The sequence below is a fragment of the Cyprinus carpio genome, chromosome A1 (assembly GCF_018340385.1).
Source record: "Cyprinus carpio isolate SPL01 chromosome A1, ASM1834038v1, whole genome shotgun sequence".
Lineage (NCBI taxonomy): Eukaryota > Metazoa > Chordata > Actinopteri > Cypriniformes > Cyprinidae > Cyprinus > Cyprinus carpio.
This window is the reverse complement of record NC_056572.1, coordinates 38,355,141-38,379,826: the sequence shown is the minus strand read 5'-3', so window position 1 is coordinate 38,379,826 and position 24,686 is coordinate 38,355,141. Positions and strand designations below refer to the sequence as shown.

The window sequence follows — 24,686 nt, the reverse complement described above, 5'->3', positions numbered from 1 at the left end:
GATTAAATGTTATAATGCTATATTATTATTGTTATTAATAAGTGACGGGGTTGTTTTTACCCGCGGCGCTAACACACCTTTTACTCTAATACCTACTGTATTAAAAACACGTTATGATACTTTAGTTCATGATGAAACACTCACAGAGCTTTTCTGCAGTTGATCACAGCTGGTATCAGTCTCCTTATCCCCTCAGCTGTTGTGCTGTATTTCTTGAGGTTCAGTTCATCCAGCGGCTCCTCTGACATCTGAAGCATGTAGGAGATTGTTGAGCAGTGAGCAGCAGAGATATACATCTTTGAGTGTTTGTCTGATTTCACAAACTCCTGAATCTCTCTGAACAGAGTCTGATCTTTCACTTCCAGCAGACAGAGGAACAGATTGATGGACTGATCAGCTGAGAGAGAATAATGATCATTTGTATCTTTGATCTTCTCTTTAATGTACTGTGTGGTTTCTCTGATGGTCTCTGAGCTGTTCTCTGTGTGTGTCAGTAGATCCTGTAAGAGTCTCTGATTGGACTCCAGTGAGACACCCAGCAGGAACCGCAGGAACAGATCCAGATGTCCATTCTTACTCTTGAGAGCTTTATCTACTGCTGATGTTAGTACATCATATAGAGAGATTTCATCAAATGTGTAAGATCTGAATTCATGCAGTGAAGATCTAAATTCATGCAGTGGCTCCTGGTTCTTTGTTAAATAGCAGTAAAGCAGATAGAAAGCAGCGAGAAACTCCTGAACGCTCAGATGAATGAAGCTGTAGACTTTCCTCTGATGAATCACAGATTCCTGCTTAAAGATCTCAGTGCAAATCCCAGAATACACTGAGGCGTCAGTGACGTCTATGCCGCTCTCAATCAGGTCCTCCTCATAGAACATCACATTGCCCTTCATCAGCTGTTTGAAAGCCACTTCAGCAAGTTTCACAATCACTTCTCTGTTGGACTGCAGGATTTTCTCTGGATCTCTCTCTTCATACTTCTGCTTCCTCATGTTGATCTGAATCAGCAGGAAGTGGATGTACATTTCAGTCAGAGTTTGAGGGATTTCTGCACTCAGATCTTCTTTCAGGAGCTTCTGAAGCACAGTGGATGAGATCCAGCAGAAGACGGGGATGTGGCACATGATGTGGAGGCTTCTTGCTCTTCTGATGTGTGAGATGATTCTGCTGGCTTGATGCTCATCCTGATTCTCTTCCTGAAATATTCCTCCTTCTGAGGCTCAGTGAATCCCTGAATTTCTGTCAGACGGTGGATGTATTTGGAGGGGATCTGATTGGCTGCTGCTGGTCTGGAGGTGATCCAGATGAGAGCAGAGGGAAGCAGCTCTCCTTTTATGAGCTTTGATATCAACACAGCCACTGATGAAGTCTCAGTCACATCACAAACTTTCTGAGCGTCTGAAAACATAAGTGTGATTCTGCTTTCATCCAGACCCAAGATGAACACAACTTTACACTCCTTATAAATCTGTGAGTCCAGATCTTGAAGTTCAGGATGAAAGTCCAGCAGAAGTCTGTGAAGACTGTACTGATGATCTCGGATCAAGTTCAGCTCTCGAAATGGAAGCACAAACATGAAATCTACATCCTGATTGGCTTTTCCCTCGGCCCAGTCCAGAATGAACTTCTGCACAGAGACGGTTTTTCCGATTCCAGCGATACCTTTAGTAAGAACAGTCTTGATCTGCTCTTTCTCCTCACATCCTGCTTCAGCTGAGGCTTTAAAGATGTCATTGCAGTAGATTGGAGTGTCTTGTGAGTGTTGTGTTCTGGCTGTTTTCTCCATCTGTAGAAACTCATGTTCTTTATTCACTCCTTCACTCTCTCCCTCTATGATGTAGAGCTGTGTGTAGATGCTGTTCAGGAGGCTTTCATTCTCCTGGAGTTTCAGTCCCTCAAATAATCTCTCATACTTGTTCTTCATGCTGGTTTTGTGCTGCTCTTTGACTCTCTGTAGTTCATCATTCACTGCTTGAGGAGGATCCTGGGCTCTAATCTGATCGTCTCTGATTGGTAACAAACATAAAAACATGTTTGTGAATAAAACATGGAAGGAACACAACACATTTAAGAGAGAAGTGTCAGTTTAATATACTCCTGTTATATACAGCATATTTACATTAAAGTACAACACATCTTCTAGAATATAGGCTACATTTCATGAACTTTATATTTGCTACGCTAGTAGTTCTTACTGTGGTATCAAAATTGAAACAAGAATCATAACATTTAATTAGAATGTAAAATGTAGGTGTCAAATAAGCCTAATTATTAGTATACAGGATAACCTAGATCAAAAACAATAATAACAGCAACTGTTTTATTTTACGTGTGGCAGGGCAAATAATAATTTGAACAACTGGCCCAACCGGGCAAGAAGAAAAAATCCTTAGCATTAATCTCTGACTAATAAAGTGTGTAACGGTGGTGGCCACCCTAGCATAAATAAACTCTTTTAAAGAACATTTTTGGGCGCCAGACAAGATTAATCCTGTCAAAAATTTTAAGTTAACCCAGGATAGCCCAAAAAAGAAACCACCTGTTACAATAAAAAGAAAACAGTCTAAGGAATACTTCAGAAGGGAAATTTATTCCATAATGTCCATGAGAAAGAAAACACTTGTTTGAAAAAGGTCATCAAAAAAGAAGATAAACAATTCAAAACTTTATTTCACTTCACGTGAAATTGAGATACGTGAAGAAAACCACGTCATTCAGGTTAGCAAAGGTGAAGGAAGCTGAAGTAGCAGGTCGTCGTCAGACACCGGGACAGGAGGATGAACAAGCAGCTTTGTCGTTGGAATATTCCACCAACACAGACGGTCTTGAAGCGCTATGCTTTAGTTTAGTCAAACTCTACAACGCTCAAACATCACTCACAGTAAGCAATACTCCAAGCGGTCATATTTCTACTCCTCACGGGAATCCATAAACTCTCAACCATGCACCTGCAAACCTTGCACACAAACTTTCTGATCACGCACTTTTCTCAGGTACGTCACATCTCCTTTATATCCTCCATTCTTCCGCCATTAATTGAAAACTCCGCCCCAATCACTCAAAGTGAAAACGAAAATAAACCAAAAGTTGTGGTGGCCCAAAGTTTTTGCACTGCCACAGTCTCCCTCCCTGGAAGAAAACAACCCATGGTTGTTTAATAGAAAGCATGGATTAGAAACCTAGAAATTCTTCTTCCTCATCAGAGGTTTCTTGAAACAGGTCAAGGAGTTTTTGTTTTTCCTGGGACTGCAATTCCTTGGCTGTTGGAAAACACATTTTTAAATTACAGACATGTGCTGTACGGACATTTTCTCCAGTGTCTTCCAGGGCTATTTCATAGTTCAGAGGACCCAGCTGCTTCAGAATAGGGTAAGGTCCCTTCCACTTTGGTGCTAGTTTTGCACTAAAATTATGTTGTGCACTAGACTGTGGGAAGTTACATAACCATACCCGATCCCTGCTTTTGAATGTTAAATCTCTCCTATTTTCGTTGTAATATCTCAGTTGTCTTGATTTGGCTTTCATGCTGCTTTCTTTGGCTTGGGTTTGTAAGTGATGAAGATGATGGACCACATCGTAGGAAGCAGCGTCTGGGGTTAAATCAGCCCCATGGAGCATCTTGTCCATTGGACCTTGAAGTTTTCTGCCAAGCTGTAACTCTGCTGGGGACAGTCCAGTGGTTTCTTGTATGGCTGAATTTAAAGCAAACTGAAATTCAGGTAAGAACTGGTCCCATTTCTTGTGGTTATCGTCCACGTATGCTGCCATCATACTTTTGAGAGTATAATTCACTCGTTCAGTTATGTTAGTTTTGGGATGATATGCGGTAGTTAACTTAGGAGTAATACTCCAATTTCCACACATCTCTCTGAAGACAGATGATACAGACTGTACACCCCTGTCTGAGAGGATGAAATCTGGTACACCCCATCGAGTCAGGATTTCTTTTCTAAAGATAGAGGCAACATTCTGGGCAGTGGATTTACGCATGGGGAACAACTCAACCCATCGAGAATAATAATCAACAAACACAAGCAGGTACTCATTTTGGTTTGTACTTCTTGGTAGTGGACCCATGATGTCAACTCCCAGCATTTGGTTTGGGTGAGTGGTAGTGGTTTGCTGCAATTTTCCAGCAGGTTTTTTATTGTCATGTTTTATTATTTGACATTTCACACAGGTTTTCACGTGCCGTTTCACATCGGACCACATGCCTGTCCAGAATGCTACTTCTTGGAGTCATTTGTACATTTCATAGAATCCTCCATGGCCACTAAGAGGACTGGAGTGGTAGTGCTTCAGCAAAGATGGCCGAAGACTGCTGGGAACATACACTCGGTAGTGTATCTGGTTATTTGGTAGGTAAGTTTTCTGATATAATTTGTCCTCAACAACTTCATATTGGTCCATTAAACTTGCACTGTTCTCTGCAACTGCTTGCAATAGTTTTGTAACCTCAGGGTCTTTGTGCTGTTCCTCCCACAGGACAACATTTGACAATTGCAGGTCTGACTCCTTGTTGCTGGTGTACAGACTGCAGCTCGAGATTGGTGAAGACCTGGATAATGCATCTGGGGCTACATTGAGTTTCCCTTTTCTGTACTCAATGATTAAGTCGAATTTCTGCAGTCGCAGGACCCAAAGGATGAGTCGGCCGGTGGTTTTGGTGGAACCCATGACCCGTTGCAGAGCAGAGTGGTCAGTGACAACTGTGAAAAGTTTGTGTTCCAGGTAGTGTTGCCATTTTTCCAGGGCCCACATGACAGCCAGACATTCTTTTTCAGTTGCTGTATAATTAAGTTCAGCTCCTGTTAAGGTTCTACTGGCATAGGCAATGACCTCCTCTTTGCCCTGGTCTTTCCGTTGTGCCAGAATTGCACCCAAACCAGTGTCACTGGCATCAGTGTAAACGGTGAAGGGGAACTGAAGATCTGGATGGCCAAGGATGGGTGGTGAGGAAAGACTTTAACTGCTCAAATGCTTGTTGGCACTGAGTTGTCCATTCAAACCGATGTCCTTTCTTTTTTAGTGAGTTGAGGGGTTCAGCTATCCTTGAAAAGTTCAGGACAAACTGATGATACCACCCAGCCAATCCAAGGAACCTTTGAACCTCCTTCAGGTTTCTACTCACAGGGTAGGCATGAATGGCCTCAGTCTTACATGGGTCTGCTGAGATGCCGTGAATGCTTACAACATGTCCTAGAAAGGTGATTTCTTGAAGACCGAACTTGCTCTTCTTCAAATTAATAGTTAGACCAGCAGTCTCCAATCTGTAGAGGACAGTCTGAAGGTCATGAAAGGTGAGTGAATGATTATATCATCAACGACCAACTGCTGAGGTACTGCCATTAGTGCATTAGGGCTTGTGGAGAAAGAGGCTTTCTTGTCGGTAGATGGTGGCTTCTGCATTCTTGTGGCAGTCACTGAGTTGTTCGAAAACTGACCCCTTGTCTGAGGAGATGAATAGGGATGTTTGCTGCTGGTAAATTGGTGTGCAGATGACTGAGGGGACTGTGGAGGGATATAGTGTAGACACTTGCCTGGAGGATGCTGTCCTCGGCATCTCCAGCACTGAACTGGGATTTTCTCAGCAGGTTGGTTTGATCAGGGTCTTTGTGATGTAGGTGGATGCTAAGGGCCCATTCGACCTTCATATCAAAGCTGTTTCTCATAATCTTTTTCCAGTTGGTGTCCTAACTTGACTAATTCCTCTACAGTACTCACCTGACTACACAATTGGCTGGCAAGGTACATTTACATTTTAATCATTTAGCAGACGCTTTTATCCAAAGCGACTTACAAATGAAAGTGAAAAAAAAAAGTGAAAGTGACGTGAAAGTGACGTGACATTCAGCCAAGTATGGTGACCCATACTCAGAATTCGTGCTCTGCATTTAACCCATCCGAAGTGCACACACACAGAGCAGTGAACACACACACACTGTGAACACACACCCGGAGCAGTTGGGGGTTCGATGCCTTGCTCAAGGGCACGTAAGTCATGGTAATTAATGTATAGAGAGAACTGTACTTGCACTCCCCCCACCCACAATTCCTGCCAGCCCGAGACTCGAACTCACAACCCTTCGATTGGGAGTCCGACTCTCTAACCATTAGGCCACGACTTCCCACCAATGAGAAAAATAGAAGCAATCAAATCAACAAGAGAACAACAACGGTATACAAGTGCCATGACAAGTCTCAGTTAGTCTAGTACAGAACACGTACCCAGGGTTTTTTTTTTTTTAAGAATATGATAGACAAGAAAAGAAAAGGTAAGTACTAGTATTAGTTGGTTAAGTGCTGGCGAAAAAGATGAGTCTTAAGATGTTTTTTGAAACTGAGTAAAGACTCAGCTGTTCATATTGAGATCGGGAGGTCATTCCACCAGCTGGACCAGGAAAAGGTCTGTGAGAGTGATTTTGAACCTCTTTGGGATGGCACCACAAGGCGTTGTTCACTTGGAGAGCGCAAACTTCTGGAGGGCGCATAAGATTGAACTAATGAGTTTAGGTATGTTGGTGCCGTGCCAGTGGTCGTCTTGTAGGCAAGCATCAGTACCTTGAATTTGATGCGAGCGGCTACTGGTAGCCAGTGTAACCTGATGAGGAGAGGAGTAATGTGAGCTTTTTTTGACTCATTGAAGACAACCCTCGCTGATGCATTCTGGATCAGTTGCAGAGGCTTGATAGTACATGCAGGAAGGCCCGCCAGGAGAGCATTACAATAGTCCAGTCTGGAGAGAACAAGAGCTTGGACAAGAAGTTGGTTGGCTTGCTCTGACAGGAAGGGTCTAATCTTCCTAATGTTGTATAAGGCAAATCTGCAGGACCGGCTCACTGTAGCAATATGGTCTGTGAAGCTTAACTGATGATCCATCACAACTCCTAATTTTCTGGCTGTCCTGGAAGGAGTTATGGTTGACGAACCCAGCTGTATAGAGAAGTTGTGATGAAACAATGGGTGAGCTGGAACCACCAGCAGTTCTGTCTTAGTAAGGTTGAGCTGAAGGTGATGGTCATTCATCCAACTAGAAATGTCACTCAGACAAGCTGAAATGCGAGCAACTACCGTCGGATCATCTGGTTGGAATGAGAAGTAGAGTTGAGTGTCATCAGCGTAGCAGTGATAGGAAAAGCCATGCTTCTGAATGACAGATCCTAATGACGTCATGTTGATGGAGAAGAGAAGTGGTCCAAGTACTGAGCCTTGAGGAACCCCAGTAGCAAGTTGTTGTGACTTAGAAACTTCACCCCTCCAAGACACCCTGAAGGATCTATCAGAAAGGTAGGACTTAAACCACTGGAGTGCGGTTCCAGAGATGCCCATCTTTCTGAGGGTGGACAAGAGAATCTGGTGATTAACGGTGTCAAAAGCAGCAGACAGGTCCAGCAAAATGAGTACTGAGGATTTTGAAGCTGCTCTTGCCAGTCGCAGGGCTTCAGTAACCGAGAGCAGGGCAGTCTCAGTTGAGTGGCCACTTTTGAAGCCAGATTGGTTGCTGTCCAGGAGGTTGTTCTGTACAAGAAACATAGAGAGCTGGTTGAACACAGCTCGTTCAAGCGTCTTTGGAATGAATGGAAGAAGAGATACCGGTCTGTAGTTTTCTAGAAGTGCTGGATTTAGAGATGGTTTCTTCAGCAGTGGGCTTACCCGAGCCTGCTTAAATGCTGAGGGAAATGTTCCAGAGTGAGGAGAGGAGTTGATAATGTGAGTAAGTGAAGGTATGACTGAAGAAGAAATCGCTTGAAGGAGGTGAGTGGGGATCGGATCAAGTGGACAAGCAGTAGGATGACTGGACAGGATAAGTTTGGAAACGTCCGTCTCTGAGAGTGGAGAGAAGGAGGAGAGAGAGTGTGCATTAGTCGTTGTGAAGTCATCCTCAGTCTGTGGTGTGGAGAATTGGTCACTGATGGTTCTTTTCTTATTTGTGAAGAAAACTGCTAAGTCGTCAGCTGTAAGAGTCGATGGAAGAGGAGGTGGAAGCGGATTAAGAAGAAAAGAGAAAGTTTTGAAGAGTGTCCGAGCGTCACAACAGTTGTTAATTTTGTTGTGGTAGTATGATGTTTTAGCGGTGAAGACATTTGCAGAGAAGGAAGAGAGGAGAGACTGATACACACTGAGGTCGGTAGAGTTTCTTGATTTATGCCATTTCCTCTCTGCAGCCCTGAGTTTAGAGCGTAAGGTAAGGCTTGATGTTCTTAAGTATCATCTTAACATTTTCACCTTCAGTTAGATCTGCCTTCCATCTTTTACAAAGGGCTCTGTAAGAGAATGCAAAGTCTCTAATAGATTCTTTCTCACTTTGAATTTTCGTTCTGACTCATTCAGCCAGTTCATCATCATAATCTTCAGACAAGAATGCAGCAAGGAATGCAACCTTAAACTCACTCCACGTGGATATGCTGGAACGTCTGACCTCCCACCAGTCACGACCAGTTCCATGTCAGTACGTAATGTGGCTAGGATATCCGCATCAGTGAGGGGATGAAGGGCCAAGAAATCCTGACATTTGGTTAAGTACAGTAGGGGGTCTGCATCGTCTGATGGTCTACCAAAAGTGGGAAAAGTTAATTTAATATGATCACTATTTACTATAGGTGTGGGAAGAGGGGTTGAAGAAGTTCAAGGAATTGCTGGAGAAGACACAGATGGCGGAGTGGAAGTAATGGTGGTGCTGGAAATTTGTGGTGCCACTTTTTGTTGTTCATCAATTCGATTTTTTAGATCTTGAAATCCTTTCTCCATCTCTTTTCTCAACTCCTTTACACATGTGGATAACTGGTCGTTTTGGGTGACACATAGCTGAAGTACTGTAGTAATGTGATCATGGCTTGTTTGAAATGTGTGTTGAACAGCTTTGATGTCCTGCTGAACTTCTGACTGGAGTTTATCCACCATGAAACGCATTTCTGACACCAAGGTAGATTCCACCTTTTGGAGTTCAGCTGTAATCATTTGCTTCATAGCTTTAATCAACTTGTCCGTTTCAGACTCTTGTTGTTTGGCAGTGGTCAGTGCAACCAATCTGGCTTCAAAAGTGGCCACTCAACTGAGACTGCCCTGCTCTCGGTTACTGAAGCCCTGCGACTAGCAAGAGCAGCTTTCAAATCCTTAGTACTCATCTTGCTGGATCTGTCTGCTGCTTTTGACACAGTTAACCACCAGATTCTCCTGTCCACCCTCAGAAAGATGGGCATCTCTGGAACCGCACTCCTGTGGTTTAATTCCTACCTCTCAGGTAGGTCCTTCAGGGTGTCTTTGAGGGGTGAGGTTTCTAAGTCACAACTTCTTGCTGCTGGGGTTCCTCAAGGCTCAGTGCTTGGAACACTTCTCTTCTCCATCTACATGTCGTCATTAGGATCTGTCATTCAGAAGCATGGTTTTTCTTATCACTTCTATGCTGATGACACTCAACTCTACTTCTCATTCCAACCAGATGATCCGACGGTAGCTGCTCGCATTGCAGCCTGTCTAAGAGACATTTCTAGCTGGATGAAGGACCATCACCTTCAGCACAACCTTACTAAGACAGAACTGCTTGTGGTTCCAGCTAACCCATCATTTCATCACAACTACTCTATACAGCTGGGTTCGTCAACCATAACTCCTTCCAGGACAGCCAGAAACCTAGGAGTTGTGATCGATCATCAATTAAGCTTCACAGACCATATTGCTACAACGACCTGGTCCTGCAGATTTGCCTTATACAACATTAGGAAGATTAGACCCTTCCTGTCAGAGCAACCAGCACAACTTCTTGTCCAAGCTCTTGTTCTCTCCAGACTGGACTATTGTAATGCTCTCTTGGCGGGCCTTTCTGCATGATCTATCAAGCCTCTGCAACTGATCCAGAATGTAGCAGCGAGAGTTGTCTTCAATAGCCGCTTTTCCACTGTCGGGCCAGTGCGAGCCAGTGCTTTAAACGGGCTGAGTGGGGCTAATAGCCCCAGACCTGTAGCACCAGGCCAAAATAGCACGGCGTTTCCACCGTTGGGCCAGAAGCTCCGCTGCGCTTCATTAAAACCCGCCCTTTACACGCCTCTTAGGAACAACGTCACGCAACCACATAATTTTACCAACAAAGAGAAGTTATCAGAAAACTAATCAGAAATAAGCCACGGGAACTAGCGCGATCACAAAACGAACATGATAAAAGCGGCCGTTTGTTTGCATGCTTTGTTAAAGATTTAAATACAAAAGCATTGATGTTTTACTATAATAAGTGCTACATTGATCATGAATACATTTATCAGGATTGAAAATTAGTCACACAGAAATAAAGCATTATGAACATAGCCTGCTATTCAGTCAAGTCTGTTTCTGTTTAGGCTATTTGTATGCACTGTAGCCTATATATCACATTTAGAAAGAATGATAATTTCTATATTTTTATAAAAGCTCCCGAACAAAAAAAACATTGTTATATTTTAATGACATAGGCTACGCGGAGCTAAACTCTCGAGACGAGACTTATGATGGATAAAATATGTTACTAAACAAATACACGATTGTGATAGAGAATAAGAACCTGACATCTGATTTCTTCAAATGGTCGTATTTACCATGTTTACTATGGTAACGTTAATACCATACAATAATAATCGTCCAGTCTTTTGCATCGCTTATAAATATTTCTGCCTTGTATGGTTATTATAATCCACATCGGATCAAGTTATTTCAAACACTCGCTGCTGACTGAAAGTGAGTTTTGAGCTCAACTTATTTTAAAAAGTGTTTAATGCTGGTGTTATAGATGTAGCTTTATGAAATGATCCGCTGCGCTGACGCTCTCCAGATGCAGAGAAACTCTGCCTTTGTTTATAACCACTCCTCTAGCCCCGGCTGGCCTGCTTTGGCCCAAGGTTTCCGTCGGGCCAAAAAACCCGGCCCGTTGGCCCCGAGGAAGCACCGATAAGGCACGATCAAGCCCCGGAAGTGACAGTGGAAACGCGACTGGCCCTGGCACACACTAGCACAACCGCTTTTGGCCCGATAGTGGAAACGCGGCTAGTGAGCCAAAAAAAGCTCACGTCACTCCTCTCCTCATCAGGTTACACTGGCTACCAGTAGCTGCTCGCATCAAATTCAAGGTACTGATGCTTGCCTACAAGACGACCACTGGCACAACACCAATATATCTAAACTCACTAGTTCAAACTTATGTGCCCTCCAGAAGCTTGCGTTCTGTAAGTGAACGGCGCCTTGTGGCGCCATCCCAAAGAGGTTCAAAAACACTCTCATGGACCTTTTCCTGGACTGTGCCCAACTGGTGGAATGACCTCCCAATCTCAATTCGAACAGCTGAGTCTTTACTCATCTTCAAAAAACATCTAAAGACACATCTTTTTCGCCAGCACCAACTAATACTAGCACTTACCTTTTCTTTTCTATTCTATTCTTAAAAAAAAAAAAAAAAAAACCTTGCTACGGTTTCTGTGCTAGACTAACTGAGACTTGTCATGGCACTTGTATTGTTGTTGTTCTCTCGCTGGTCTGATTGCTTCTACTGTTCTCATTTGTAAGTCGCTTTGGATAAAATAATCTGCTAAATGATTAAATGTTAATGTAAAATGGTCAGCAGAGTGAAGACTTGACTCTTGTTATCCTCCACTTTTGCAGCAAGGTCAGTGAGTTGATTTTTGTTTTGGGAAGAAGTGGCTTTAATTTCTTGGGTAAGATCATTCACTGTTTTTTCTTGTCTTTTTATTAAGTCAAATAAATGTTCCCAGTTCCCTTGTACCTGAGAAGTAAACTTTTGAATTTCTCTTCCAGGAGTTGGTAGAACGTTGGGTAGGTCATGCTGTGCACTTGAAAGAGATCATTCTTCGGATGATGTGAGTAGTTGCATTTTATCCACTGGTGGTGCCCAGGTGAGAGTTTGCACGGGAGTGCTGCCAGCCAGAACAGGAGAAGCCATTAGCATATGGGATACAGGATGCATGGGGCTGAATGGAATAGGGGTGTTATTCACTGCAGAGACACCAGGTGGAGCTACTGGTAGCATCAGAGGTTGCACTGCTGGTGGTCATACAGGAGTTGAAATGTCTGGAGGTGACTCCATTTCTATAAAAGTGGATGGGGAAGGAGGGGTAGGCACCATATGTGTTATGCTTGTGTGGGTGAAAGAAATGTTGTGCAGAATATCAGTAAATGTAAATCAGTAGTTGTGTATGTGTCAGTATTTTCTTACACCACAGTTTTCACAAAACACCAACATACAATTTTTCAGAAATGGTTAGATAAAATATTGCACCCCCCATAGACAAAAAGTAGTTAAAGTAGGTCACTTTCAGTTTTCTAAATTACTGTGACACCTTGGAGATAACAACTCTACTTAACTAATTAACATTCACAGACACAGTTTGTACAAAAAACTTCACTTTTACCATAGACTAAACAGCCTTGTTTATTCAAACATTTCAATTCAAGTGTTCAGTAAATCACAATCACTTTCAAAACTTTCATGATTCAAATGTTCACACACACACAAGAAAAAACTTCAGCTTTTCCCAATTAATAACATTCCTTTAATCAAAAGCACAGAATTTCCAAAAACACAGTTTTCTTTTAAGGTTAAAAAAAGCAAAAAACTTCAGGTTTCAATAATTCCCCAACAAAAACAATTCACAAAAATAAATGTTCAGGTCTTCCAGGGTTCAAGTCCCTGTTCGGGCGCCTCTCTGTAATGGTGGTGGCCACCCTAGCATAAATAAACTCTTTTAAAGAAAATTTTTGGGCGCCAGACAAGATTAACACTGTAAAATTTTTTAAGTTAACCCAGGATAGCCCAAAAAAGAAACCACCTGTTACAATAAAAAGAAAACAGTCTAAGGAATACTTCAGAAGGGAAATTTATTCCATAATGTCCATGAGAAAGAAAACACTTGTTTGAAAAAGGTCATCAAAAAAAGAAGAGAAACAGTTCAAAACTTCATTTCACTTCACGTGAAATTGAGATACGTGAAGAAAACCGCGTCATTCAGGTTAGCAAAGGTGAAGGAAGCTGAAGTAGCGGGTCGTCGTCAGACACCGGGACAGGAGGATGAACAAGCAGCTTTGTCGTTGGAATATTCCACCAAAACAGACGGTCTTGAAGTGCCACGCTTTAGTTTAGTCAAACTCCACAACGCTCAAACATCAGTCACAGTAAGCAATACTCCAAGCGGCCATATTTCTACTCCTCACGGGAATCCATTAACTCTCAACCATGCACCTGCAAACCTTGCACACAAACTTTCTGATCACGTACTTTTCTCAGGTACGTCACATCTCCTTTATATCCTCCATCCTTCCGCCATTAATTGAAAACTCCGCCCCAATCATTCAAAGTTAAAACGAAAGTAAACCAAAAGATGTGGTGGCCCAAAGTTTTTGCACTGCCACAAGTGATTCTAGTATACTCTGAGTGCTCCACTCACCTTATGTGTGACAATAATACAGAAAATAATGAGAACAGCGGACAGCAAAAGAGTAAGAGCAGCATCTCACATCACGATACCAAGCTGGACAGTGTCTCACCTGGGGTCAGAGGTCACTGGTTCAGCACTGAATTTAGGAGGATTATCCATTGATCTATCACTCTTCAGAGACACACAGCTGGGTTCAGGAAATGAAGATCTTTGACTCTTCCTCCTGGTGATACAAAAAAAAAACTACAAAAATACATCTTCACACAGTAATTAACACAGTACAATTAGTTAGGGCTGCACAATTAATCGAAATTAAATCGCGATAAGGCAGAAGCTGCAATAGTCGTGTATCTTTCAGTGAAGCACAGTTCTGTGTTCAGCAGTAAATCTCTGATGTTGTATGAGTCAGTCTATTGTCTCCAGTACGAGACAGTGTCTCACCTGGGGTCAGAGGTCACTGGTTCAGCACTGAATTTAGGAGGGTTTTGCATGGATGCGTCACTCTTCAGAGACACACAGCTGGGATCTGGAGATGAAGATCTCTCACTGATCTCCATGATGAGGAACTGATTTGAGGCCTGCCAATGAAAAAACAAAACAAATAACAGAAACACTTTGACCACATCAGTGGAGGAACTCAGTGCTCATGTGTTTGTTGAAAATATAATCAAAACAGAAAGCATGAATCTCTGTTCAGAGGGCGAGTGTGTTTTATGCTGCTGTAATGTGACATCAGTTTTTTTTTGTGCCAGCCCACATATCCAACGAACTAACTGATAATTATTTTTATTTTTTATTTTGTAGCTATGACTCTGTCCACCCATAATGACATTTTTTTTTGTTATAAGCTATTTTTCTGATCATGCAGCAGTGTAGTGATTCTGTGCTTGTTTAGAATATAAACTAGTGATACCTGACTGATAAATCTTCACTGTTTAGAAAGACGTGTTTTTATAGTATCAGACCAGAGTTTAATACATCACCATCACTTACACATAGTTTCTCTTTATAAATAATATTTGTGCAGAGAACATTCTTAGTTTTTTGGAATAATGAAACGAGTTATGGTGAGCATTACAATTTTTATTTTTTTTCATCATTACATTAAAGCTGAAAAAAAATTGACATTAGCTTCATCATTTAAACATCATAAACCTGCTACTTTAATAGAGTGTGTAAATATTTCATAGCCATCAAAATCTGTCAGTCATGATTATCACTAAACCTCAATGTTTGTGAATCGACGCTGGCCTACAGAAGCATGGTAATGTTTTATATTTAAGTATTCACATTTCCTCATTTGTATTTTTTTTTTACGGATCCGTAAATTAACCTCAAATAAAGGCAGAGTCCCAAAGGTTCGATATCATTATAATCCTGCGTGGCCGGTGGCATAAAAGGTTTAGACTAGGCTCGAAAGTTAGCTATTTTATTTATTTTCTTTAAAACCTGATCATCATTTTTAAAATTCAAAAATAAGCATGATTTCCCCTTGGCTAACTGCTAGCTGGTCAGACTAGAGACATTTTCTCAATCGGTCTTTGTCAGATGACGTCACACTCACGAGAATCGAAGTGCATTTTAGGTATCGCCGCCATTTGTAAGGTATCAAAGCCGATGTGTTCTGTAGTTGGAAAATTGTCTTTTTCATTTGATTTAAAATGGTACTTTCTTGTTGTGTTAAAGTCTGCAATAGTGAATTACATGATAGTAAAAGTCAAAAACTCACCACGAAGAAAGATATTTTAGGTCTCACACTTGAAAAAAAGACTAGACAACAATAGGCGTCACCACGTCGGATGGCCTGGGTTGCAGCGGTGATACGCCAAATCATCATATTTCTCAACATACCTCCGTTTATGTTCGTTTACCCTCAACATTTTCGTAAAGGTAAGAGATTTTTTTTAGATGTACTTGTTTTCTGTTTTCTGAAGTATCCAACATTATATTAACATGCTATTTAGGGTCAATGCTATTAAACAGACAACCAGGGAGCAAGTGAGCAGAAACTGGTCATGTTACCATGAAATGTCTTGCAATCGTTTTATGCATTGTTTAATGTAAAGAGTTATTGAAATTAAATATTGTTTTGGGGGGTTTGTACTTAACTCAAGTGAAATTTAAACAATACTTCACTAAAATACATTTCTAATGTTTCTCATTTTTATTTCTTACAATTTAAAAAGTACTGACTACATTCTTGTACATTTTCATTTCATATAATTAGGCTAGGTGTGACTAAACAGTAAGTGGGAGCAGTTAAGAAAAAATACATTGCAGTCAGCTGAGACAATGACCAACCAGGCCGGAGGAGACGGTCGGCTACACGCTGAAGGCCGGAGGAGACGGTCGGCTACACGCTGAAGGCCGGAGGAGACAGTCGGCTCTACGCTGAAGGCCGGAGGAGACGGTCGGCTACACGCTGAAGGCCAGAGGAGACGGTCGGCTACACGCTGAAGGCCGGAGGAGACGGTCAGCTACACACTGAAGGCCGGAGGAGACGGTCAGCTACACACTGAAGGCCGGAGGAGACGGTCAGCTACACGCTGAAGGTCGGAGGAGACAGTCAGCTAAAGGCCGGAGGAGATGGTCAGCTACACACTGAAGGCCAGAGGAGACGGTCAGCTACACGCTCAAGGCCGGAGGAGACAGTCAGCTAAAGGCTGGAGGAGACGACGGTCAGCTACACACTGAAGGCCGGAGTAGATGGTCAGCTTCACACTGAAGGCCGGAGGAGACAGTCAGCTAAAGGCCGGAGGAGACGACGGTCAGCTACACACTGAAGGCCGGAGTAGACGGTCAGCTACACACTGAAGGCCGGAGGAGACAGTCAGCTAAAGGCCGGAGGAGACGGTCAGCTACACACTGAAGGCCGGAGGAGACGGTCAGCTACACACTGAAGGCTGGAGGAGACGGTCAGCTACACACTGAAGACCGGAGTAGACGGTCAGCTTCACACTGAAGGCCGGAGGAGACAGTCAGCTAAAGGCCGGAGGAGACGACGGTCAGCTACACACTGAAGGCCGAGGAGACGGTCAGCTACACACTGAAGGCCGGAGGAGACGGTCAGCTACACACTGAAGGCCGGAAGAGACAGTCAGCTAAAGGCCGGAGGAGACGACGGTCGGCTACACACTGAAGGCCGGAGGAGACGGTCAGCTACACGCCGAAGGCCGGAGGAGACGGTCAGCTACACGCTGAAGGTCCGAAGAGACGGTCAGCTACACACTGAAGGCCGGAGGAGACGGTCAGCTAAAGGCCGGAGGAGACGGTCAGCTACACACTGAAGGCCGGAGTAGACGGTCAGCTACACACTGAAGGCCGGAGGAGACGGTCAGCTACACGCTGAAGGCCGGAGGAGACGGTCAGCTACACGCCGAAGGCCTGAAGAGACGGTCAGCTACACACTGAAGGCCGGAGGAGACGGTCAGCTAAAGGCCGGAGGAGATGGTCGGCTCCACGCTGAAGGCCAGAGGAGATGGTCAGCTAAAGGCCGGAGGAGACAGTCGGCTACACGCTGAAGGCCGGAGGAGACGGTCGGCTACACGCTGAAGGCCGGAGGAGACAGTCAGCTAAAGGCCGGAGGAGATGGTCAGCTACACGCTGAAGGCCGGAGGAGATGGTCAGCTACACGCTGAAGGTCGGAAGAGATGGTCTACACACTGAAGGCCGGAGGAGACAGTCAGCTAAAGGCCGGAGGAGACGGTCAGCTACACACTGAAGGCCGGAGTAGACGGTCAGCTTCACACTGAAGGCCGGAGGAGACGGTCAGCTACACACTGAAGGCCGGAGTAGACGGTCACCTACACACTGAAGACCGGAGGAGACGGTCAGCTAAAGGCCGGAGGAGACGGTCAGCTACACACTGAAGGCCGGAGGAGATGGTCGGCTCCACGCTGAAGGCCAGAGGAGATGGTCAGCTAAAGGCCGGAGGAGACGGTCAGCTACACACTAAAGGCCGGAGGAGACAGTCGGCTACACGCTGAAGGCCGGAGGAGACGGTCGGCTACACGCTGAAGGCCAGAGGAGACGGTCGGCTACACACTGAAGGCCGGAGGAGATGGTCGGCTCCACGCTGAAGCCCGGAGGAGACGGTCAGCTAAAGGCCGGAGGAGACGGTCAGCTACACACTGAAGGCTGGAGTAGACGGTCAGCTTCACACTGAAGGCCGGAGGAGACGGTCAGCTAAAGGCCGGAGGAGACGGTCAGCTACACACTGAAGGCCGGAGGAGACGGTCAGCTAAAGGCCGGAGGAGACGGTCAGCTACACACTGAAGGACGGAGGAGACGGTCAGCTAAAGGCCGGAGGAGACGGTCAGCTACACACTGAAGGCCGGAGGAGATGGTCGGCTCCACGCTGAAGGCCGGAGGAGACGGTCAGCTAAAGGCCGGAGGAGACGGTCAGCTACACACTGAAGGCCGGAGGAGACGGTCGGCTACACGCTGAAGGCCGGAGGAGACGGTCGGCTACACGCTGAAGGCCGGAGGAGACGGTCGGCTACACACTGAAGGCCGGAGGAGATGGTCGGCTCCACGCTGAAGCCCGGAGGAGACGGTCAGCTACACGCTGAAGGTTGGAGGAGACGGTCAGCTACACACTGAAGGCTGGAGTAGACGGTCAGCTACACACTGAAGGCCGGAGGAGAAGGTCAGCTACACGCTCAAGGCCGGAGGAGACGGTCAGCTACACACTGAAGGCCGGAGGAGACGGTCGGCTTCACGCTGAAGGCCGGAGGACACAGTCGGCTACACGCTGAAGGCCGGAGGAGATGGTCAGCTACACGCTGAAGGTCGGAAGAGATGGTCTACACACTGAAGGCCAGAGGAGACGGTCAGCTACACACTGAAGGCCGGAGTAGACGGTCAGCTTCACACTGAAGGCTGGAGGAGACGGTCAGCTACACACTGAAGACCGGAGTAGACGGTCAGCTTCACACTGAAGGCCGGAGCAGACGGTCAGCTACACACTGAAGGCCGGAGCAGACGGTCAGCTACACACTGAAGACCGGAGGAGACGGTCAGCTACACACTGAAGGCCGGAGGAGACGGTCAGCTACACGCCGAAGGCCGGAGGAGACGGTCAGCTACACGCTGAAGGTCCGAAGAGACGTTCAGCTACACACTGAAGGCCGGAGGAGACGGTCAGCTACACACTGAAGGCCGGAGTAAACGGTCAGCTTCACACTGAAGGCTGGAGGAGACGGTCAGCTACACGCTGAAGGCCGGATGAGACGGTCAGCTACACGCTGAAGGCCGGAGGAGACGGTCAGCTACACGCTGAAGGCCGGAGGAGACGGTCAGCTACACGCTGAAGGTCCGAAGAGATATGGTCAGCTACACACTGAAGGCCGGAGGAGACGGTCAGCTAAAGGCCGGAGGAGACGGTCAGCTACACACTGAAGGCCGGAGTAGACGGTCAGCTACACACTGAAGGCCAGAGGAGACGGTCAGCTACACACTGAAGGCCGGAGTAGATGGTCAGCTACACACTGAAGGCAGGAGGAGACGGTCAGCTACACACTGAAGGCCGGAGTAGACGGTCAGCTACACACTGAAGGCCGGAGGAGACGGTCAGCTACACACTGAAGGCCGGTGGAGACAGCTACACACGACACCACTCAGTGTCACTAACTGAATGTAACTTACTTGTGTGCACACAGAAGAAAACTGACTGCTGTGGCGTAAACTCAGGATGTCTGATAGTTTTTCAGTGATCTTTAAGTAAAGCATTATACAGGTATGCCAAACTTGGGAACCTTTATTACATGGGTTCTCAACTCTGGCCATTGAGGTCCACTTTACTGCAGAGTTGAGATCCAACCCTAATAAAATACTCAACAGGCTAACCAAGACCTTTACGATTACTAGAAAATTACAAGCAGGTGTTTGTTTGAGATTCGAGCTAAATTTGGGCTAGAGTTGAGAATCCCTGCCATAAAGTTTTTTATTGCCTTATGCTGCTTTTCATGTCAGACATAAGAGAAATTCTCACTTCATTTTAAATACTTATGTTAACCTTATGCACCTCAGATTGGATCTGCCTGCACTGTGCCTCACTAGTTTGTGGAGTCCTTTGGACACAATAGCAATGATAGACTGTTTTAAGATTTTCACAAAGAAACCATTCAGTGTTAAAGTGTGTCCAAATGTCTTCTACCTACAAGCACTATTTAGTATTTGACAGATCATCTAGCACTTTTAAGAATCTATGCAGAAAGGGTCATCAGAAATGTTTGGCAGAAGCATCAAATCATCTTATTATTATTAATTGATTCAGCTTTCTTTGTAGTACATGCACTATGTCCACTTAAGAAAACAGTGTGTTGATGATTCATCATGCTTCTGTTATGCACTTTGAAACTGATTTTTAACACAGCGTTGCATTAATAATAAAGTATGTAAAATGCCATTTACATAATTGTGTTTTTGATTGCCTCCTTGTTATTAGTACTTATCAGTACTTGTTATCAGCCAAATGAAGTACGGAAAATTGGAAACAAACAGGGTAAGGTTTAATGGTAGAGACTCACATGATGTACAGTAATTACTTACAACTGTGCAAATCAATGGTAGACAAAAGCAGAACATATAAGTGTATAAGTAAATAATATAAGTTTTTATACTATAAGCAGGATAATCATATATCCAACGAGGTTGGAGGCAGCGATGCTGGCCCCACCCAGCAAAAACTTGTTGAGAAGACGTCGAACAGACGTCTAAACAACCTAAAACTTAGTTGAAAGGTGAAAAGATGTCTATAAAAAGGCGTCCAAATTACGTCTAAATGTGGTTGTAAAGTTAAAGTTCAAAAGACATCTTTTCAGGCCTAATTACAACCGTGAATTCATTGATTACATTTGTATTTCATATTTATAATTACTGTCAAAAAAAAAGACAATTCACAAAAGAGTATACTGACACATTTATTGACACATTAAATACATCTTTCATGTAAAAAAAAAAAAACAACCATTCCTGATCACATCTTAAGCCTGCATTTGATCAAACAGACCGTAAAAAACAGTAATATTGTGAAATATAACTACAGAAATAATTTTCTATGTGAATGCATTGTAAACTGTAATTTATCCTTGTGAACGGAATTTTCAGTTTTAAGTGTCACATGATCTTCAGAAATCATTCTAATATACTGATTTACTGTTCAAGAAACATTTCTGATTATTATCAATGTTGAAAACAGTTGTGCTGCACAATATGTTTGTGTAAACCATAACATTTCTCAATATTCTTTTTTTATCAATTTAAGTCTTTACTGTAAATTTTCAACAAATGAATCCATCTTTTCTGTCTAAACAATTTTTCAAAACAATAAATCTTTAAAATACTGAAAATGAAAACAATGACCAATTATAACCACATTAGAACATATTTCACCCAAAAATGTAAATTCTTACCCTCATGTTGCTCCAAACCCATAAGACCCTTTTGTGCAGAACACAAATGAAGATATTTTTTAACAGATGCCTTGTGTACGCAAAAAAAAGCAGCAACAGAAAAAAGTATGTCTTTATTCACAAATTATATATCTCCAATGCATTTTCACAAAATCACCATGAGATGGCCAGGTCTAACGCCAACACAACATTGATGCATCATGGTGCTCTCATGAACGTGTTATTTTATAAAAAAAAATTTTTTTATCAGATTTCATTAAAAAGTTCTACATTTATGCCCCAAAGATGAACAAAAGTCTGGCTTGGAACAACATGAAAGTGATTGATGAAAATCTTAAGGTAAATGGGTTCCCTCAGGGGCACCAGTAGATCTCTGCATGATCTCTGATCTTCTGCCAATCCTGCACCAACCACCCACCCAATACTTTACCAATTACAAACCTCAAACCTTTCCACTTTTAATCCATCATCCAAACTGATAAATAAATCAACAACCAAAAAAAAAGAAAACAATAACCAAAATGTAAATGTAAAAACAATAATAATCTAAAAAACAATGGTTGTCCAAAATGTAAAGTATGCACTTGAGTTTTCCCTACTGTTAGGGCATTTCCACCTGAGGGCACAAAAGAGTGGGAGCTGACTTACAGGATAAGAACAATTTTTCTAGAATTTTCAGTACAGTTTTTTTGTCACTTCCTATACAGGGCTCCAGACTGCAACCAAATGGTCACATTTTGTGATTTTTTTTCTGCCGGTGCAACTAAATTTTGAGCAATCACACTGGTGCACCACTGCGTAACCCCACCTCATAAGCGCTGCTATTTCTGTTGCATATGAGAAACATCAAGTGAAACAAAAGCTAGTGAAACTGCACTACTCGTTTGAGCTGCGCAGCGAACCGTTTATCAGCTCGGATCAGCGTAGCGCAAACAAACTTCTCAAAGCTCACAGCAGGTTTACACAGGAAGCAGTGTTAATTTTGCGACACTGTTACTGCACTGTGCTGGTTAAGGTTGCCGTGAGCTCTAGCGAGAAGCATTCAAATTCTGCACAGAAATCTGTTATAAACAGTTCAAACAGTGCAGACATACTATCAGAAGTAGTAACGCTAACTATAACCATGCTGTTGTGGCACAAATAGTTTAATTTCATTATGTATTTTAGGGTTTGAACAACCTTTAGAGAGAGAAATTTAAGCAATTTTAAGTATTTAACACAACTATTCACAGCACTTTAAAACTCTAAAGAGGATACAATTTAAACGTTATTTTTAAAAGGATGACAAAAATATACTTTGTGGTAAACAAACACTTTAATAAAATAAAAAAGGGGCATCATATTACCAATATAACCAGTAGATGGCAGCAGAGGAACACTTATAGGCTTATTAGTTATTAATTTCTACTTTTTACTTTATATTTTGAAATTATGAAATAACTATCATAAAATTTTAAATCATCAAGAAACCAAATTTTGTAAAACTTTTGCTCTTTTTTTGTGTATGAAGTAAGAAAAGTCAAAGTTGAAAAACAAACTTCTATGTGACTGAATCGTGCATAAAAAAAGAGCTCCTTTTATAATCACTGAAGGTGTTGGTCAGTTCCATGTAATACTACAGACGAATAATAATACATTTAATAGTAGAATATGTTAATTTTCTATGTAAAACTTGCATTTTGCACATGCTACTGTTGTTAATAAAAGTAAATGTTGTGCTTCCCAACTCAAGCTCAGTGCTTTACTGTCAAATGTGCATTACCAAGAAATAAATGTGAAAAATTACTAGTAACTACTCTTATTAATGCAAACCTATAACAATTTTATGATTTAATTATCTTTATTTTGAATACCCCCACACACCACCCCAGCACTACCAAATCTGCTTCTGGTGCCACCGTCTGTATTCTGTACACTCACAATTTAGTCTGGAGTCCAGCTATATATGCATTACAAATGTGGTACAATTAAAATGACTATGCAAATGAATTAATATATTGTGTAGACGAATTCAGGCACTGGTAAACACAGTGGCTCACTACACACTGGTGACTATTTCCATCCACAAATAAAAACATCACTACTGACATTTATGCACAAAATTAAAACTAATATCTTTTTTTAATGTTACTTACAGCACATTATGATAAACACTTTGTTATACGCATATAGAAGATTTCAGTCATAAATAAATTGGAAATGTTTACTAGATTAGACATTACCTGTCTAGTGATATATGTTTATGCTGAAATATAATATTGGTTTGTGTAAAATCTATTACGTGTAATTTTGTAGCGAATTATCTCTTTGAGTTGTGAGCTTCAGAACTTCCTATAAGGGGACATAGTGAGCATTGATGCACAGCAAAAAATCCATAGTGAAATTAACTCTGCTGGGAGTACATGTGAGACCACACTCAAGAGTGTGAAAGTTTATAAATATCGAGTAAATATTAACGTAAATAGTCATTTTTTTCCTCTGGTGATTTGTATTGTATAGCCAGAATGCAATGCACAGTGACGTAGATTTCCATTCTCCATCTCCAAGCTACACACTCTCACACAGTGTCTACACTGGATGCGACAAAGAGGTGAGTGTGATCAGGTGTGGACCTAAACTCTGGGTGTGTATCACTCAGGTCCCTTGCTCAGTAGTCAGTGGTTAAGGGCTGTCTCAATCACATTTATTTATTTATTTATTTATTTACAGTGCACTGAAATGTTTGCTCCCTAAAAAAGCTGTGAAAACCAGGAAGCACACAGCAAAAAATCCAGAGTGTAATCAACTCTGCTGGGAGTACATGTGAGACCACACTCAAGAGTGTGAAAGTGTTAAAATAGGAGTGTTAAATTAACACTGAATCAGAGTTAAAGTTAATGAGATAATTAAGTGATTAACTGAGTGATGATTGATCATTATTGACGAGACCTGATGTTAACGAGCAGAATCAACAAAGACGAAAATCACTATTTTAATGTCACCATTATAGTGGCCAATGTTTGCTTTAGTTGGGCTCTTGACTCTTAACATTTTAAAGTCAGATTTTGTTTGGCTTTTGTAATGGAGTTATAAAACAGACGGGCAAACAAAAAATATTGGTTTTCCTGAATCTGAATCTGTGGAATTTCTTAAAAGTTGTTTGTTCAAAAATCTTTCAAAAGAGTCTTTCATTTAGACATGCAAACATCAAGAATCAACCTGTGAACCTTGTGTTGCAGTGCATTCTGGGTGCCACCTATCAAAATTCATCCATGGCTCCCATGATGCACTGCAACACAAGTCTCCTGCAACATGCTTTTTTGATTGTCACCGTCATTGAGGTTTGAACAAACAACTTTTAAGAAATTCCACAGATTGTATTTAAAATGCTGGCAATCCTATGCTGAAGAACCATCCGGCCGCAATAATCAACAATGAAAGTTTAATTCAGTGATTCAGGAAAACCAACATTTTTTGTTTGCCCGTCTGTTTTATAACTCCATTACAACAGCCAAACAAAATCTAACTTTAAAAACGTAAGGGTCAAGAGCCCAACTAAAGCAAACACTGACCACTATAATGGTGACATAAAAAATTGTGATTTTATTCTTTGTTGATTCTGCTCGTTAACATCAGGTCTCGTCAATAATGGTCAATCATCACTCAGTTAATCACTTAATTATCTCATTAACTTTAACTCTGATTCAGTGTTAATTTAACACTCCTATTTTAACACTTTCACACTCTTGAGTGTGGTCTCACATTTTTTGCTGTGTACTGTCATTTAGGCTAACATTATAATGAGAGCACTATTTAAAAAATATGCTTCGCTGACGTTTCATGTTAGCTATCTTTTAATCAAAACATTATGTACCCC

The 24,686-nt window shown here is 42.5% G+C and overlaps 2 protein-coding genes across 2 annotated transcripts in view; both read right to left on the bottom strand.

The window, feature by feature from the left end:
* LOC109053278 (protein NLRC3-like) overlaps positions 1-24,686 on the bottom strand; it is a 426,767-nt gene that overhangs the window by 33,898 nt on the left and 368,183 nt on the right. The window lies entirely within an intron of this gene.
* The window catches only part of LOC109056623 (protein NLRC3-like), a 33,692-nt gene continuing 9,146 nt past the window's right edge, over positions 141-24,686 (bottom strand). The window contains 4 exon segments of the mRNA XM_042765457.1: positions 141-1,189; positions 1,192-2,009; positions 13,525-13,647; positions 13,857-13,993. Coding sequence (XP_042621391.1) covers positions 141-1,189; positions 1,192-2,009; positions 13,525-13,647; positions 13,857-13,972 — 2,106 coding nt within the window. The 5' untranslated portion in view covers positions 13,973-13,993.